The 15,890-nt window shown below is 44.7% G+C and overlaps 1 protein-coding gene across 1 annotated transcript in view; it reads left to right on the forward strand.

Moving 5' to 3' along the window:
- Positions 1 to 374: 374 nt before the first annotated feature.
- Positions 375 to 15,890, forward strand: part of GIPC2 (GIPC PDZ domain containing family member 2) — a 77,292-nt gene continuing 61,776 nt past the window's right edge. Inside the window, exon 1 of the mRNA XM_046645747.1 lies at positions 375 to 1,301. Coding sequence (XP_046501703.1) covers positions 1,065 to 1,301 — 237 coding nt within the window. The 5' untranslated portion in view covers positions 375 to 1,064. The remainder of the gene's footprint in view (positions 1,302 to 15,890) is intronic.

Here is a 15,890-nt window from a genome sequence, read left to right on the forward strand (position 1 = left end):
CTGAAAAGTTAATCATATCCGGTGATTATGAAGTGCTGAGGATCGCGGAGCAATTTCAGTGGAGTGCAGGGGCAAAGGCCGACCACAGCAGTCTAAGAGCAAAGGTGGAAGTGAGGCAGTGCAGCTAATAATTCAAGACTTTGGCTTTGTTGTGAAAATGTAGGCACAGGCGACTGCAGGGCTGGAGGAAAACAATGTAAGAGATCAGTGAGTGGCACCAGGTGGGAGAGGGAGGCCAAGGGTCAACTGGTAGCTTAAAAAATAGAGATCCTTGAGGAGCGAAGAGATCAGAGCAATCAAAAGAAAGATTTCTTCGGAGTTTGGGATCGGGAGGTGGGTGGGGTTATTGGCAGGGGGTGGGGAATAGAGGGAATTCGCACGTCACACCTAATGGCCTCAATTTTCTCCGTAGAATAAAAGGATTCTCTGCAGAGACCGAGAAAGGCGGAGGTCGGGCAAATGACTCGAGGACAATACTGAGTGGGAGAGAAAGCTGCCCAGGAGAAAGCAAAAAGGATTACTGAGGGGTGCTGACGGTGTTTAACTATGAATTTAAGGTGGCACCTTGAGATTGATGTAAAGCACAGAGAAGGCAGATGAAGGCTGACTGCCGCTTAAATCCCTACCCTCGACGGCCCAGACGTGCGGGCACCAAGGCTTGTGGCCCAATAGTGTCTGAGAGCCTACTGCGCCTTCTTGAAAAGCACCAGAACGGCCAGAGTGTCTGTTTTCCGTAGCTTTAGCATCCCAAGGCTTTTACGGAAATCGAGCCATTTTTAAAAGGACGAAGGAGACGCCGGGAGATGAGATGAGGGGCTGTGCCCAGTTTTCCTCCCTCGAGCCATCCAGGGGGAGGACAGGCGGCCGCTCCAGGTCCAAGCACTGCTCCTCCGGGGGGAGGAGGGAGCCCTGACCCGGCGTGGCCAGGCGGAAGCGCCTCTGCCATTGGCCCAGCGGCGCCCTTTACCTGCGCCGAGCCCGGGGGCCGGGGCGCAAAGTCCGCGGCGCCGGGCCAAGGAAGCGGCCGTCGCAGCGCAGGTGAGCCCCGCCATCGGCCAGGCAAGATGCCTCTGGGGCTGCGGCGAAACAAGAAAGCCAAGTCCAGGGAGAGCGCCCGGCTGGTGGAGGGCGAGCCGGCGGGCGCGCGCGGAGGCTTCCCGGACCCCCCGGGTCCCACGCGCAGGTTTGTCTTCCACGCGCAGCTGGCGCACGGCAGCGCCACGGGCCGAGTGGAGGATTTCGCCAGCATCCAGGAGCTCTACGCCAAGATCGCGGGCGTGTTCGAGATCTCGCCGTCCGAGGTAAGGGCCGGGGGCCGGGCTCAGCCCCTCGCTCCCTCCCACGCGCCGCGCCGGCTGAAATTGCTCCCGCTGGTGAGCAGCGCTTCTCTGAGCCCGACGTCGTGTGCAGGGTGGAGCCCGCCCGCAGCGCCCCAGGGAAGGCGAGAAGGCCCTGCAGGGAAGGGAAAGGTGGGTCCCGGGACCGGAGGAAGTCGCATTCCCTGTGCTCGGAGATGGGCTTCTCGGAAACGCGGGATGACCTTGCTTCCTCGCGCGAACAAGTGTGCTTGAGTAGTCCTGGATCCAGCCGTTAGGGCGGGAGCGCCTTCCCAGAGTCCAGATCTGTCTGGGCAAATGAACACCCTCCACTTTGTCGGGAATTTAGTCTCCTGCTTCCTCTGCGGGGGTGAGACGGCCGCGCTGAGCATCTCCCAGATCAAAAGAGGAGGGGGGCCGGGAAAGGAACTGCCTTCCAGGTAGCACCAAACCGAGGCCCACTTTGCTCCTCATATGTCACGTCCAGCATCAACACTTTGGTGTTGCCCAGAAGCTTATTATTGCACGAGTGGATAACTTAGTTATACTTAACTACGTAGGACTAGTTAAAATTTTCGGAGGGGAAATCAGCACTAAATTTTACACCATATCGTTGAAAAGGGACTGAAATTTGCTCTAATTAGATTGCGTATGTTCCTGGAAGTGGAGTTCCGTAGAGGCTCGATTTCGAAAGCACTCGTCTATGCGGATGTTTACGTGATGACTTTATTTATGCTTACCCAAGCGAACTGCAAATATAGGTGCGAGAAGTTAGCCCAAGAAAATATTTTGTCCATACTTCTAGGAAAATCACAACATCTTGTTGCTCTGGAGTCTCGGGAGTGCAAGGAGCTGCCTTTGAGTGACTCCGAGCAGCATGGATTTCTGCTCTTTAAGGTTGCTTATCAGGTCTGTGGAAGGGAAATGGAGGTCAAGGCATAATTCCAAGAGGAGATGAAAGAGAGCTTGAAGCGTAACCTTTTGTTCTTTCAGGGTTCCCAGGCAGTGAGGGGCAAATTACGAACCTATTTGTGAATTATTTATATTGATATAGAATAGTAACGATAATATCTCACGTTTGTCTAGGATGTTTTAATTTAAAGAGCACTTTCACGGCGCGGGGGGCCAGCCCGTGGCCCCGTGGTTAAGTTCGCGCGCTCTGCTTAGGCTGCCTAGGTTTCGCCCATTGGGATCCTGGGCGCTGAAATGGCACCGCTCGTTAGGCCATGATGAGGCAGCGTCCCACACGCCACAACTAGAGTGTACAACTGTGTAGGGGGGGTGGGTTGGGGAGAAGAAGAAAAAAAAGATTGGCAACATGTTAGCTCAGGTGCCAATCCTTGAAAAAAAAAACGCACCTTCATGGGAGTAATGTCCTTTGATTTTTCTCTAGGAGAGGTAGGTGGCAGGTAGTTCGATGGGTAGCTAAGGACAGGATTTGGAGACCGACAAACCTGGGTGTGTATCCAGCTTCTGCCACTTACTAACTGTGTGGGCTTGAGCAAGTTTAACATCCCTCAGTTTTAGCTGTGTATGAAATAGAGACACGAACATCTACATTGAAGGGTTGTTGTACAGACTGGAATTTGTATATAAACCTGTCAGATTGAATGGTATATGGTCTGCGTAGCAAATTGTAACTAATGTTATTAATCCCTAACAGTTAAATGAGGGGGCTGAGGTACAAAATCATTGGGCCTTGGCCAAGGGCACATAGCTGGCAAGAAGAAAGCTGGACTGGTATTTAAACTTGGATCTTCTGGTTTCTAAACTTAGTGAGCTCGTTATCATACTTAACTGACAACTTTAAATGTCTCTCCTGTAACCGGGGACTCCAGATTTAGTTCCTTTGCATTAACAGTCTTCCTCCTCATAATATATGACGTTATTCTGAGCTCCAGATGCATGACTTTCTTTAATCCACTTAATCCCTGAGAAGTGTTATTGTTAGTATCCCTGCTTCACAGAGAGGAAACTGAGGCTTTGAGGTTCAGGAATTTTTCAGAATTACACATAGTAAGTGGCAGAGCCTGGATTTAAACCCAGGGTTTTTTTCTGACTCCAGATTCCACGAAGCTATATTGCTGTGTTGCTTCCCAAGTTTTTCCAGGGTTTCTCAGCAGTAGCTTGGCAGCCGTGTTCAACATTTTCAGTTTCTAACACACTGACTTGCAAGATAAAATTCCAAGATAATATAAACATAAGGTGTTTAGATGTGCTATATCAAAGTTCATAAATTTTTATAACCCAAAATATATATATTAGTATGTTTATGCATACAACTAACGTTAATGCAAGTTTTCCATGTGGATTAAAAAGAGTTAAGTATAAAGTATTTAAGCATTGAAAAGAGTTAAGGATAAGGTATTGGTCATCATAGTACAGTATGTTGTAAGTATCGCAGTAGTTAATTTTGAAACAGAAGTAATTTATTAAAATAAAATGCACTCCAGTGAGATCCCATTTCCCATCCCATTCCCCCAGCAAGAGCAATAGTGGTGTAAACTTTTAGGATGTCAATGGGGACAAAACATTTCTCCCCTTAATAGGTTGAATATGGTTAACTCAGAAGTCTTGCCATTTCTCCAGAGAGGTGGCTATAAGGACATAAACGGCACTGTATGAGGAGCTGTAGTCTCTTGACTGAGGCAGAAAGGGAAGGACTGAGCCTCACCTGACGTCAGGTACGGCAGGTGCAGGCACATTTACTGGGAGTCCATAATGTGCACATGGCTGTGCTAGGCCTGTAAGCCTACAGTCTGGTCCTTCCGTCCTCCCCAGAGCCCTGGGGCAAGGATCCCTCTCATTTTACAGCTGAGCTAAGTGAGGCTCCCAGAGGTCAAGCAGCCTGCCCAGAGTTGCTGGGCTGGTATGAGGCGGAGCCAGGATTTGAATCCAGGTTTCCTGGTTCCACGTCCCGTACGCAGCAACTCGGAGATTCTTGGTAACTGCATTGAAATTCTGAACACAAACCCAGAAAAACTTCCTTTTTAAACAAATGGTCTTTTCTATTAAAGCCTCAGACTCAACCACAACAGTACTTACTGCCTCAAAAAGATGCTGTTGTGAAACTAACAGTTGTGGATTTCACCTATTTCATGATCCCTAGAGGAGGAAGCTAAGGAAACCTATGACTCTCTTGCAGTGTGCAGTCTGTGATCATTACCTTGAAACAGATGGCCAATTATGCAAAAATCCCTTACAGCTGATAGTGTTTTTCTAAACGAAATGAGCAATTCTGTAAAGAGAAGAAAAAGTAAATTAATCCTGAGTAAAAGAACAGTTAACTCATAAATGCAGGGACACTTTTACAATAAATGGAAATCCATCTTTTAAAATATTCAGATTATAAATGAGTTGATCATTAAACTCTTGAGCTGTAGGCATAAAATTTGTCGAAGGGGCATTTTGAATATTTGACCACTGTAATGTTTGGCGAGGAGTTTATAACATGACATGTTTTCTTAATTCTCTGTGTGGAAAGATTGTAGGAAAAGAGAATGAATTTGAAAGAGCTTTTTAAGAAATAAATCAATGTTGTGGGTTAGATACTTTACATGTCCAGAAACTGAAAACTGTTTCTTTATAGATTTCAGAAATTATTTCCTTTCACTTGGTTATGTTAGCTTATGTAAGATATAATACTAACTAGTTGACTGAATGAATGGACCAAGCAAATATAGCCACTTCTCTCTCAATATATAAAGCAGTCAAATAAAGCAGTGTACTGGGGAAGCAGAAAAGGCGAGAATTGTGATTTTAATTTCAACTCTATATTCAGCATACAATCATTCTATTATTTCTCTTAACAAAACAAACCTTCCCTTGTCACCTGCCCCCATTGCTTATGCTGTTACCCCATTTCTCCTTTACAGCAAAACTCAGAGGTTGCCGTCTCCAGTGAGATGCATTCTGTATCTCATCTCTCTGCTCAGAACTCTCAGATAGCTCCTCATCTCACTTAGAGCAAAAGCCAAATCCTGTGGTGGGCTACTGGCCTGTTACCTCTCTAACTTCATTGTTCCTCCTGCTCTAGCCTGTCTGACCTCCTGGCCATTCCTGGAACTCTGGAGCTTAGGTCATTGTCTCTTCCAGAACCTCTTCCTGCAGAATGCTCTTCCTTCTTGAAGTCTGCTCAAATGTTACCTTCTCGGTGAGGCTGGCACTGATCAGCCCATTTAGAATTACCCCTCTTCCCTTCCTCACTTAATTTTCCTCCCTACCATGCTAACCCCCTATGGATATTTAACTTATTTATTGTGTTTATTGTGTTTTTCCTCCCCATGTACTAGAATATTAGTGTCACAAAGGCAAGGATTTGTCTATTTTCTTTATGGATGTAGCGCCAAAGGCCTAGAACTATACTTGAAATGTAATTAGAGCTCAAAAAATATTTGTTGAATAAAACAATTCTCACAACTACAGTACGTAAAATCCTGTAGCTTTGGCATAAAGCTTTAGTACTGGTGACAATACTGAGATCTCAGGTAGGTGTTAATTTTTCTGTGTTGTTATGTAAGGAGAGAGACTAGCCTTTGGCGGGGGGTAGGAGTGAGGAGCATCACTCACGTCTTGACGGGGGAGGGTGAAGCATGGAGACTGGGAATTTCGTAAGAGTTGTTTCTATCAAATGCTTGCATCTCTATAAATTCATAAGAAGTTATGAAGTTGGAGGCTCTGTTTGCAAAAAATCGCTTCCTAGATGAGCTAGAGCATATGAGGAGATGCTGGTGAAGCTTCCCAGAAACTGCTTCCTCTTCTCTATTTGCTGGCACCGGCACTGAGCTCTTGTGAACGTCAATATTCTGTATTTATGCGGCACTTCTGGAGAACATGAACCGTCCTGTAGGCTTTATCATTTCCTGGCAATGCAGATAACTGGCAAGGGGAACTGTGTTTTTTTCTGCTTCAAAAATGGAAAATCCAGGAAGAATAGAGCAAAATGGGGTTCACTGACTTGCATGCAGCCCCCCCCCCCCCCCCGCCTAGGAAAAACAAACAAAAACACAAAAAAAACAAAGGAGCTGGGAGCCGTTGAGCTCTGAGGACTATGAAACAAGCTCAGTGAAATCGAATAGAAAGAGTACGTGAGAGAGAAAAGCAGCCCCTGACCTCTGGAAGCTGGCCTGACCCTCGTAGCTGGGTCTTGGCGTTCTCCTGTTGGACATCAGTGGTTTCAGAGAACATCAACATCAGATAAGACCACTCTGTGACCGTGATGGATCAAGACAACAATAAGACTACTCTGTAATCATGCCTGAGCAGAGACAAAAACATGAGCATTGTCCAAACCACAAAGATGAGCGGGCGTCCCCCTGCCTGACTGATGGAAATGACTGCTGCTCCTTTCCCAATCACAGCTTTAGCTTTGATCTTCCCTCCCACCTATAGGTAGGTTGCTAAGATACTCAGTCACAGAATTGCCCCCACTTCCTGGTGGCACCCAATGCAGAGCAAACCCAAGCTTCCTTGGACCTGCCCCCAAATCACGTAACACCAGCCCAGATCCTTTCTAACACCCTCTTACTCAGCCCTCCCACGGTTCCCCATGGGTGCTGTCTCCTTTGATCCAAAGAACAATAAACTTGAGGTGAGAGTTCCTAGTGCTGCTTGAGTGGACATTGACAGTTGTCCTGCTGGATTATTACAGTGCAGATTCTAAAGAGGCACCCTGAATATGGTATCCCTGATCCCACGCATTCTCTATTTTAGTATTTTGATTCTCTGTTCATACCTATCTCAAAAACCTTCAGGGCTCCCCGTTACTTACTGTCTTATTCCTTATTCCTTTTCCAACTGGGTAGCTTATAAACAACAAGAATTTATTGCTCACAGTTCTGGTGGCTGGGAAATCCAAGATCAAGGTGCCAGCATGGTCACCTTCCGGTGAGGGCCCACTTCCTGGTTCTTAGCTTGCACCTTCTTGCTGTGTCCTCACATAGTGGAGGGGGCTGGTGGTCTCTCTGGAGCCTCTCTGTAAGGCACGAATCCCGTTCACGAGGGCTCTACCCTCAAGATTTAAGCAATTCCCCAAAGCCCTACCTTCTAATAGTATCCCCTTTAGGGATTAGGATTTCAACATTTGAATCTGAGGGGAGGGGACACAAACATTGAGACCATAACACTTAGAAATAACCCACCCCCCCAGCCTCACAGTGTCTCCTATTCCTGCCTGCCTCTTGAATTCTGTGCCTACTGTTCCAATCTCATCTCCTGACAATCCCCTTTTTACATCCCGGAGTGTTTAGCTATTTCATTCCTCTATGCCTTTGCCCATGCTGTTCTCCATTCTTTGTTCTGAAAGCTTCTACTCACCTCTCCAGTCTCAACTGTCACCTCCTCCAAGAAGCCTTCCTTGTGAACCTGCCAGCCTAGATTAGGTATAATCCCCACTATTGCATGATTTTAACATAGCTTTAGCACACTGAACATTGAATTTAGTTACTCTATCTCTTCCTGAGGGCTGGGACTTTTTTCAGATTTTTTCCCCAGAATAGCTGGATGGTTTAGCTGAACCATAAAAGTTTGATAAATAAAAGTAGATGATGGCTACAGTAGGAGATGAAGCTGAAGATGTAGACAGTGAGACTACAAATGTCCTTGAAGCTGTAGGGATTTTATTCTGTAGGTAATGAGCATAACTCAGATGTTTTTCAGCAGAGAAATGATCCCTGACTTGTATTTTCTAAAGTAGAAACACAATCAATCATTGATTGATTGTGTTTTCTTTATACATGTTTGGTTTAAGTAGAATATAATGGTATTTTCTGGAATTGCACAGTACCATCTGAGAAGTTCTAAATATATCGAAATCATTATGTATGCTTACTATCCCTCATGAGCACGAGCCTTGTCTTCATATGAAAAACTCAAGCAAAAAACCCCCAAAAAACAAAAAAAAAAACCCCAACCATGACTCATGTTGAGAAGTGGGAGGATAATCTAGGTTAGCAGCTGCCTTATAGACCTCATTGCTGTTTGGAAGATAAGAAATGGATGACTGTTGCTTTTTATGCGCGAAGTCTCCTGCAGGAGGTGGGTGAACAATCCCGGAATAAAGTTCGGACTCCTGGGCAGGGGCCCACCGCTCCCTGCTTCCTCACAGCCCGATGGCTGGCCCTCCTCCTTCCCCCACCTGCTCCCTCCACTCCAGCATTCCGGGCGGATGTGGAAAGCTCTGGCAGGTTGTGAGAGATGGAGGCACTCTGGCTACCTCGAGCAATTTGTAGATGTGTATTTGTTTATGTCATTAGGATATACAGGGAGGTAAGGAAGCTCAGGATGGCCTCTGCAGCTGTGCAGTCAGGTTCCGTGGACAACTGGAGCATCGTTCATGCTGTCCACGTGAAAGCAGTAGTTCTGGACTTTGGCGAACCAGGAGCAAATCTAGGTGTCCTTCACCGGCCGTCTCAGCCTCTCTCTCTACTTCTTCTTCTGTTCTTGACTGATTCTCTCCTCTCGTCCTTTTAACTTTTCTCCTTTAAGATCCATCTTATCTCATCTCTCTGTGTCTTTCTGTTTCTTTGCCTCTCTACTTTTCTATGCCTGACTCTGTCTCAAATTTAAACTCCCAGGGGCCAGCCCGGTGGCACAGTGGTTAAGTGTGCACGTTCTGCTTCGGCAGCCCAGGGTTCGCCGGCTCAGATCCCAGGTGCGGACATGGCACTGCTTGGCAAGCCATGCTGTGGTAGGTGTCCCCCATATAAAGTGGAGGAGGATGGGCACGTATGTTAGCTCAGGGCCAGTCTTCCTCAGCAAAAAAAAGAGGCGGATTGGCAGCAGATGTTAGCTCAGGGCTAATCTTCCTTAAAAAAAAAAAAAGTAAACTCCCTAAGAGAGAGTCCCTGTGTTGGTGAGTCAGGGTACAGTTAGAGTGGGACAGCACCGTTGGACCTGTGGGGCTCATCTCTGGTCCAGCCTGGGGGGGGAGTGTGGTACAAAGGCAGGTGAACAGTGGATAAGGAGTCCAAGTGGAGAGGGTCCTGGGCATGGCAGGTATTCCGAAGACTGTTTTTCTTTTGGTGAGGAAGATTAGCTCTGAGCTAACATCTGTGCCAATCTTCCTCTGTTTTGTATGTGGGACTCTGCTACTGCTTGGCTTGACGAGCAGTGTGTAGGTCTGCGCCCAGGATCTGAACCTGTGAACCCCTGGCTGCCGAAGCAGAGCATGCAAATTTAACCACTACACCACCGGGCCAGCCCCTCTGAAGATTTCTTAAATTAGGGGAATGGTAGGTATCTCCCATGACCTGTCCAGAATATGAAACTATTTTTAGTTCTCTGTGATTTTTATACGTTGTTCTTCCCTTTACCTGGAGCTCTTTCCCTGTTAACTCTGTTAAAAGATAAACAGGGATATTAAAAATTTCAGGAGTTTATTTGAGCAAAAACCAATTCAGATTGGACAGACCCAAGCCAGAAGTGGTTGGGAGTGCTCCACAGACAGGAGCTGTGGGCAAGGGTTTTACAGAGAGGGCACAAAGCAAAGCAAGGAGATTATTTCGTTGGCGGTAGTTAAGCAGTTGCCTTATTTGGGAAAGCCTAGTTGCTGTTTGTGAGTGGTTGTCCTTAGGTTTTGATTTCTTAACCTTGAGGCATTTCAGGCTTAGGTTTTGGTTTGGTTTGTAGGCTGCTGAGGCATTAGAACCACCTCAGCCTAAAGGCCTCCTTGCTTAATTAATTTAAGAACTTGTACTTGTGCTCAGGAGTCTCTACCCAAAGTCTTCCCCCCACTTCAGGGTTCCATGCCTCTCCTCTGAGCTTCCATAACTCTTCCAGACTGGATGGTAGTTATTGACTTACTGTCTATCTCTTCCATAAGATTGAGAGCTGCTCTGGGCAGGAACTGGCAGTTAATAGACAGTGACTTTTTTTCATTTTAAACGTTTTATTATGGAATATTTAAATACATGCAAAAGCAAAGAGAATAGTATCATTTAACTGCCATGTGCCAGCTTCAACAATTATCAACACTTGCCAACATTTCTTCTTTTCATTCCCTGTTTAAAAACCAGAAAAGTTTTAAGGCCAGCCCCATGGCATAGTGGTTAGGTTTGGTGCACTCTGCTTTGGTGACCCAGGTTCACAGGTTTGGGTCATGGCATGGACCTACACCGCTTGTCAGCCATGCTGTGGTGGTGACCCACATATAAAATAGAGGAAGATTGGCACAGATGTTAACTCAGGGCTAATCTTCCTCAAGCAAAAAAAGAGGAAGATTGGCAACAGATGTTAGCTCAGGGCAAATCTTCCTCAGCAAAAAAAAAAAAAAAAAGAAAAAAAATTTATTAAATATAGCACAACTAGAGGAAAACACATAAAACAAAGATACAACTTAATGGATAAGTTAAACATCCATGTAGCCACATCCATGTCAGAAGACAGTCCTTGCCAGAACCTTCCATATACTCCCATCCTACCTGCCCCCCAAGAGTAACCACTGTCCTGACTTTATGGCAATTAGTACTTTTTAAAAATAGTTTTATAACCTAAGTGTGTTTTCGTAAACAGAATAATTTAGACTACTTTTAAATCTGTAGGTTCCCTTCCATCCTGTTTTTTCCCTTTCTAATGTATTGTTGAAGACGCCGGATCATTTATCCTGTATAGTTTTTCAGTTTGTATTTTGCTGACTGCATTCCTGTAGTGTAGTTTAGTGTCCCCTGTCATTGTATTATCTTGTAAGTTGACAGTTATACCTTAAGGCTTAATCAGATGAGGTTTAATCTATTTTTTTCTACCTGATGAGACAATATAAAAAATCGAGTTAAAGTTTTTACTGATGGAATGAATGAATAAAATCCACAGGGAAAATGGGGTAAGTCTTACCTTTTATAATGGTGTCAATATTCCTGCTGGAATAGATCTAGCTCATTTTGAAAAATCTCTTCTCTGTCCTGTTCCTGTTGCCTGTACAATGAAGCAGCTGTGCCTTTCCACAACCTTTTGAACCTAAGGCTAGAACTCTTTGGGAGCCCTTCACCCCGAATAAACCCTGCCTCCGTACCCTTGACAGAGCCAGGTGGATTCCTTCCTACATCAGGATGCTGGCAGAATTCTAATTCTTCAAAGGAGATCGCTGGAAAGATATTTCTTCCTGCCATGTGTATAAAGAACCAAGTACTGGGGAAAAAAGTGGATGCCCTCTAGTAAGGGGTGTTTATCGTACAGAAATGTGCACTTTTATCGTTTGTACATGTTAGGAATTTGCAACAGGAGAGAGTCATTCTGATTTTTAAATAGAAGGGATTCCTGTTAGGCCTGTTCAATCCTATCCCTCATTAGAAAATTTCTTGATTATTGACTTTGTGCCAGTCACTGCTCTAAATCTCAGGCTCCATCAGTTAGCAAAACCAGACACGGTCCCTGCCCGTGGGGAGCTTGTGTTCTAGACTTCCTGCCCATGAGGCGGATACTTCTGGAGTCATGACCGATATCAGCCAGACTGAGTGCGTTGGGCATTTGTTGGCCTATTCTCTCAGCTCTTACAATGTAGGGCTCCTTTTTACATCCATTTTTCTTGTATTTTAGGAAAAAGGGACCTAGAAGCTTTGCCAGGCAGGAGGAGAACATAAGCGTGTCTATACCTTTTGCTGGACAACCCTCCGTCATTTATATGGTCGCTCTTACCTCCTCTGTGCTATATGCTCTTAAACCTCCCCACTGTCTGGAAGTACTGAATTACAGCAGAGCTCAGTGGTTGAGAGTGCCACTTACTGTCTGTGAGACCTTGGGCAAGTTCCTGGCTGCTCTGTTTCTGTTCCTCATCTGTAAAATGGCATTAATGATAGTAGCCACCATAGAAGATTATTGTGAGGGTTAAATGAAATAATGTATGTAAGCACATAGGTCACTGCTTGGCATAGCGTTGGTATTCATCAAATGTTAGTTGTTATAATTCTGGAGTCAAAAGGGCCTATATTGAATTCCAACCTTTTTTTTTTTTTTTTTTTAAAGATTGGTACCTGAGCCAACAACTGTTGCCAATCTTCCAATATTTTTTTTTTCTGCTTTTTCTCCCCAAATCCCCCAGTACATAGTTGCATATATTTTTAGTTGTGGGTCCCTCTATTTGTGGCATGTGGGATGCTACCTCGACGTGGCCTGATGAGCGCTGCCATGTCCGTGCCCAGGATCTGAACCGGCGAAACCCTGGGCCCCCGAAGAGGAGCACACAAACTTAACCACTCAGCCACGAGGCTGGCCCTGAATTCCAGCCTTTTAACCTGTTTACCTACCAAGTAAACAAGCCAGGCCTGATTACTTTTAACTAATTTTTGCTGAAGGAATCCACTCATCTGAGTGCTTACTATGAGTCCAGAATTGTGCTTGATGTTGGAAACATAAAGGTGACAAATACATAGCTCCTTCCTCTAGTTGCGTTCAGTTCAAAGAGAAGAAACTTAACTAGTTTCTAGTTCAGCTAGAAGAGTTTCCCAAAATGTGTTCCAAGGAATACTAGTCTCTTGAAATATTATAGAGAAATGCCTTCAGTTGTCAAATAACTTTGAAAAATGTATCTTGTAAATTCGTAGTACATATTAAAGGCTCTAAGAAGTCCAGTAAAAATTTCAAAAGCTTGGTGTTTCTCATTTCCCACGTTTATTTGACTATGGAACTCGTCCTTTTTTTCCTCTGCATAACACTCCTTGGACCAGCATTCCAAGGGACATACTTAAAAAAAATGCTTATATATTATTAAAAAAGCTATTCCTTGCCTCTTTTTGGAGAGCTTCCTGGTTGGTGAACACATGGAGGTGCTGGCGCAGGGTGGCGCACGGCGAGAGGGCCAGGAAGCTCTGTGTCCCTTCCCTCATACCTTGTCGCATGCATCTTTTCCATGTAGATGTTCATCTGTATCCTTTATCATATCCTTTAATAAACTGGTAAATGAGGAAGACATTTAAAAGGCAAGACAGCACAGTGTTTTTCCAGGAGGCAGTAATTAGAAATGAATTAGAGCTTCCGACAGAGTGAAAACCAGAAGGCCATGTTTACATCTTATGTTTACTACAGCCCAGGCTTATGACCCTTCATTATCTGAGTCATCTCGCAACCATCTTCTGCAGATGGATGTGATTTGTAACTTTAGCTCAACTGGGATTTGAGATATGTGAGTGAGTTGTTTTGCTTTTTTTGTCTTAAGGACAGTTTTGTTATATCTAAACCAATTTCAGCATCAAAAGAGCAGCAGCTACACACCATGTTCTTCTGCTATCTCTTTTAAAGATGTTTCAGCATTATTCTGAGAACTCAAGCAGACTCACTGAGACTCCAACATAAACCTCTAATTTTGAACAGAACTCACTCCTAGTAGCTTTTTACTCTGGGCCTTTCAGTTCATCATTCATCCAAATGGGAAAAGCGAGTTACAGAAATAAACATGTATATTAAAAGGCTGAGAGAATAAGAGCTCAACCCTCTGGGAGGTCGTCTTCCCTTGCTCATACCTTGAGGGCTTTGGTTTCCACTCCCTCCAATACTTTGGTTTCCACTCCCTCCAAAACATGTATTCGTTTGTAACCAGCTGTCCAGCCAGCCTCAACCACCCGATCCCAAGGGAGCAGCATGAAAAGAGATGGAGAGAGTAAAAGACTAGGAGATATCATAAGCCAACTTGGCTGACCTATAGAAGAAAATGAAAGCCAAGCTCTGGTGGCCCCAATGCTGAAAACTCCAGCAGTGGCAGGAGAAATGAAGGCCATGTGCTGGAGAGAAGAAAAAGAAAGTCAGCCACGTGAAAGAAACAGGGCACAGAAATGGCAGCTTGAGCTGAAGAGAATGATGGTCAGAGAAGAGGGTCAGAGTGTGCGGGGAAGGTAGGGAGATCCATGAGGGAGAAGGGAAACACAAACTGCACCAGCAAGGCAGTTGGGGGACATCCCGAAAGGGCGTATTGCCCACCAAATGTTCCCAGTGGCGCTCATAATTATCATTATTACTTACTAGGGTGTCAGCTCTTTAGCTTATGGTGTGATATGTGTATTTTACTGTTTTTTTCTAAGGTGTAATACATTGTAGAAAGCTTTCCTTCAACAGTTTGGAATAATTTTAAGTGTTCAGTTATCTAGAAAATTCACTTTTGCATCATCTATTATTCCTCAATTAATCTCAATAAGTAATTTTATAATTTCAAAAAAAAAAAGCTATTCCTCAATTGTCGCATTCTGTGATAAAATGATTCCCTGTAAGGGGCCGGCCCGGTGGCACACCGCTGAAGTGCGTGCGTTCTGCTTCTTGGCGGCCCTGGGTTTGCGAGTTCGGATCCCGGGTGTGGACATGGCACCGCTTGGCAAAAGCTATGCTGTAGTGGACGTCCCACATATAAAGTAGAGGAAGATGGGCATGGATGTTAGCTCAGGGCCAGTCTTCCTCAGCAAAAAGAGGAGGATTGGCAGCAGTTAGCTCAGGGCTAATCTTCCTCAAAAAAAAAAAAAATTCCCTGTCTATGATGATAATATTCTATTTACTTAATGCTTATATTTTATTTCATTCTGATGAACTCTGCCAGATAGTTTCCATTTTACCCTTGTCTTCTACTGGTCTTTTTGCTGTTCTCTTCTCTTCACTGTCCAGCTTTGGGTGAGTCTTCCATCTCGTTGGCCTTCAGTTTCTTCATATGTGATATGGGGTGGGTCGTCTAGATCAGTGGTTCCCAAGTGAGTGGTTGTATCTCAGAATCACCTGGTGACCTTTTGAAAAAAACATAGATTTCTGGGCTCCACCTCTACAGATTTGGGCTTGGGCCTGAGAATGTTGTAATTTTTGAAAGTTTCCCTGATCCGCAGGCTGTCAGCCTGTCATCCATCAGTAGAGAGGTGTTCAGGAACCACTAATTAGATGAGGAGAGCCAAGGTACTTTTCAGCTCGAAGATTCCTGCAGGGCTTGTGCACTCAATAATATTTGAGTGTCATCTTTGTGTACAAAGTATTGAAACAGTACGTACAAAAGGTTAGCACCAAGTGCCTGGAGCTTACAATATATAGGAGTGGTGGTGGTAAGAGTAAAACTAAAACTATGCATAATGCTGATATGTATATGGAATATGGAGGATGCTGCCGGAGGTACCAGATATGCTGGTGGGGATATGGTAGGCAGAGATCAAAGAAGGGTGAGATGGAGCCTGGCTGGAAAAATTATGGCAGAGCCCCAAAAGTCTTGAGCCATGTGTACATTTACTTCTCAGTGTATATACGCAACATGTAATTTTGATTCCACAATTGTGAAACTCTAACTATACGGGAAAGTGTGGCAACGAAACTGAGGAAATAAAAAGACTTCAAATCAGAGGCTGTTTTTGACATTACTAAAATGCTAAACAAAACATAGCAAAAGCTCTGTCTGCTTTGCAAGTGGCTGGACTATGGAAATCCTTGAAACTGTAGAGAGCCTGGTGTGTTTGAATGGTCATTTACAGGTCGCTTCTTGTTAGTCAGGTGCAGGACAGAGAGCTTCAGACTGAAGCACCAGTAGTCCTCCCTGTCCAACAGAGATAAATAAAACATGAAGTGTTTTGAGCTCAATAAACATTTTAGAAAATAGAATTCCATTTGTATGATTCAGTAAGGCCCAGT

This window comes from Equus quagga, chromosome 18 (genome assembly GCF_021613505.1).
Source record: "Equus quagga isolate Etosha38 chromosome 18, UCLA_HA_Equagga_1.0, whole genome shotgun sequence".
In the NCBI taxonomy this organism is placed as follows: Eukaryota; Metazoa; Chordata; class Mammalia; order Perissodactyla; family Equidae; genus Equus; species Equus quagga.